The sequence below is a fragment of the Propithecus coquereli genome, unplaced genomic scaffold (genome assembly GCF_000956105.1).
Source record: "Propithecus coquereli isolate 6110/MARCELLA unplaced genomic scaffold, Pcoq_1.0 Scaffold633, whole genome shotgun sequence".
Taxonomy (NCBI): Eukaryota; Metazoa; Chordata; class Mammalia; order Primates; family Indriidae; genus Propithecus; species Propithecus coquereli.
In genome coordinates, this window is record NW_012152319.1 from 695,085 (window position 1) to 697,521 (window position 2,437).

The 2,437-nt window shown below is 37.3% G+C and overlaps 1 protein-coding gene across 1 annotated transcript in view; it reads right to left on the bottom strand.

The window, feature by feature from the left end:
- The window catches only part of NUP50 (nucleoporin 50kDa), a 25,012-nt gene that overhangs the window by 18,700 nt on the left and 3,875 nt on the right, over positions 1-2,437 (bottom strand). The window contains exon 2 of the mRNA XM_012659781.1: positions 1,882-1,960. Coding sequence (XP_012515235.1) covers positions 1,882-1,950 — 69 coding nt within the window. The 5' untranslated portion in view covers positions 1,951-1,960. The remainder of the gene's footprint in view (positions 1-1,881; positions 1,961-2,437) is intronic.

Genomic DNA, 2,437 nt, shown 5'->3' on the forward strand with positions numbered 1-2,437 from the left:
AATATATATTCTAACATATTAATAAAGTATAGAATAAAATCAAAGTTTTCTTTATGAAGTAAAAGCTATTGTCTTAAAGCTGAAAGGTACCTTAAAGATCATGAATAGTTGACAGTGGAGCCTGTTCTGAAACCCAGATACCTGAACTCAGTCTTACTACTGCGGTTTTCAAAATTAAATTTTGTATTTATTATACACACAATACTTTTAAGAAGAGTCCTGGCCCAACTTGCCTATTGTACAAAAGGCCACTGACGCACCTAAAACTCTAAGTGGCTCTGCTGAAAAACCACTACTTTTCTACAATCCACTAAAAGTGCTATGTCCACGTTCAGCAATTTGCTAAAGAGAAGATCTCTGGCTTCATTTTAACCCTTCATTCTGGCCCATGTAGGGCCAGAATAAAATATTTCCTGTGCAAAAATTCTCATCTACAGGCCGGGTGTGGTGGCTCACGCCTGTAATGATAGCACTCTGGGAGGAGGGGCGGGAGGATCACTTGAGGTCAGGAGTTCGAGACCAGCCTGAACAAGAGCGAGACCCTGTCTCTACTAAAATAGAAAAAATTAGCCAGGCATGGTGGTGCGCACCTGTAGTCCCAGCTACTCGGGAGGCTGAGGCAGGAGGATCACTTGAGCCCAGAAGTCTGAGGCTGCTGTGAGCTAGGCTAACACCATGGCACTCTAGCCCGGGCAACAGAGTGAGACGCTGTCTCAAAAAAAAAAAATTCTCATCTATGGTTATCTCAGATCATGTTAAACTTAAGGGGATCCCCACATCCAGAAAAAGGACCATTCCGCCGCACTGGTCCCAAGTTAAATGTAATTAATTAAATGTAATCCTTCCACATTCATTCCATTAGAATATGTTCAAATGGCAGCTCTTCCATTCCTGGATATTTTAATGTCAAAGGAAATTGTTACATGATAGTCCAGATCTTACTATAGCACAGAATGTAACTGTCCTGAAGATCCAAAGAAAAATCCATAATCAAAGACTTAGTTATAAAGTATCAAGTCAGTTAAAGGCCCGTCAAAACATATTTGTGATTTTGGTTTCCCTGAACATATTAGATTACATGTATGTGTAAAGGAAAAAAATATTAGTACTAGAAAGATTCAGAAAGAAGGAAGTTACCAGTCTAACAAGAAGCTTAGAAACACTTTTACAGGTTTTTTAAATTTTTTTTTTTTTTAACTTTGCACTACACCATTAACTTGAAAGGCTAATTTGGTTAAAGATTTCCTTAGCTAAGTGGTCTGGCAATATCAAACTGCTGGTAAGGCACTAGAAATACAGTTGTGTTCTATTCTTCATAAGGGAAAAATAACATTTCCTCAGGGAAGATCCTTCGCATTCTGCTGGCAAGGAAACTGGGCCAATCTAAATTCTGCTCCTATTAGTGCAATTGTTAGGGGTGTCAGAGCTATTATAAAAATAGGAAATAAAGCAGGCCTCCAAAAAGCAGTCGAGTAAGGGATTACAGCAGACTGAGATGGTGATGGTGTACCACTTTTCACCTCTGAGCACAGTCACTGTGCCAAGGTCATGACTAGCTCACTTAACTCACCTTTTAGTCATGACTAAAATAACTTACTCAAATCCATGGATTCAGAATGCTGCCAGTATATGAAATTCAGGAGGAAGGTGCTTCCACAAAGGAGAGTATTTAAGGAGTAGGTGGCCGTAGAAAAGCACACCCAAAGTATGTAATAAACTTCTACACTAACAGGTTATAAGGAACCATATTATCTCCCATTCAGGATGCTCTTAAAAATGTCTTTTAATTCTATCACAAATCTTTATGAGGAACCTCCAAAATGAATTTACATGTATTAACAGAAGAAGCAGAAAATTATTCTTAACGAAACTACTTTTTACCTCTTCAGCTTCATCTTCTTGATCCCAGTTCCTGTCTGTTAATTCCTTCTCAGCAATTCTTTTAGCCATTTTTTCAAGCCTAAGTTACAGAAAACAGAAGTAAAAAGTTTACTTTTCTACACCAAGATATAACTCTATAAGAATTTAAAAAGTTCACTCTAGCACGAAATGAGATAAAAAGGTTTCTGATGCCAGTAGAAACTGCTCTAATGAGAACTTTACGATGGTGATACTAGGCTTCCAGTGTTGCAAATCCAGTAAAAGATTATTTGAGGAGACAGTTGACAACTCCCAAGGAACACTAGCACTCTTTCTAAACACTAAACTAAGTCTACTTGGAAAAATTAAAACAAAATGCCAACTCATTTTTTAAAAATCTAGAATCCTAAGTACTGTATATACAATCAAAATGTCCTTAATCAACTTACTCTATGCAAATTACACTTCCAGTCTTGCCATAAACAAAACTATTTTATTTTTTATTTTTATTTATTTATATTTTTTGAGATAGAGTCTCGCTCTGCTACCTGGGCTAGAGTGCCATAGCATCAGTCTA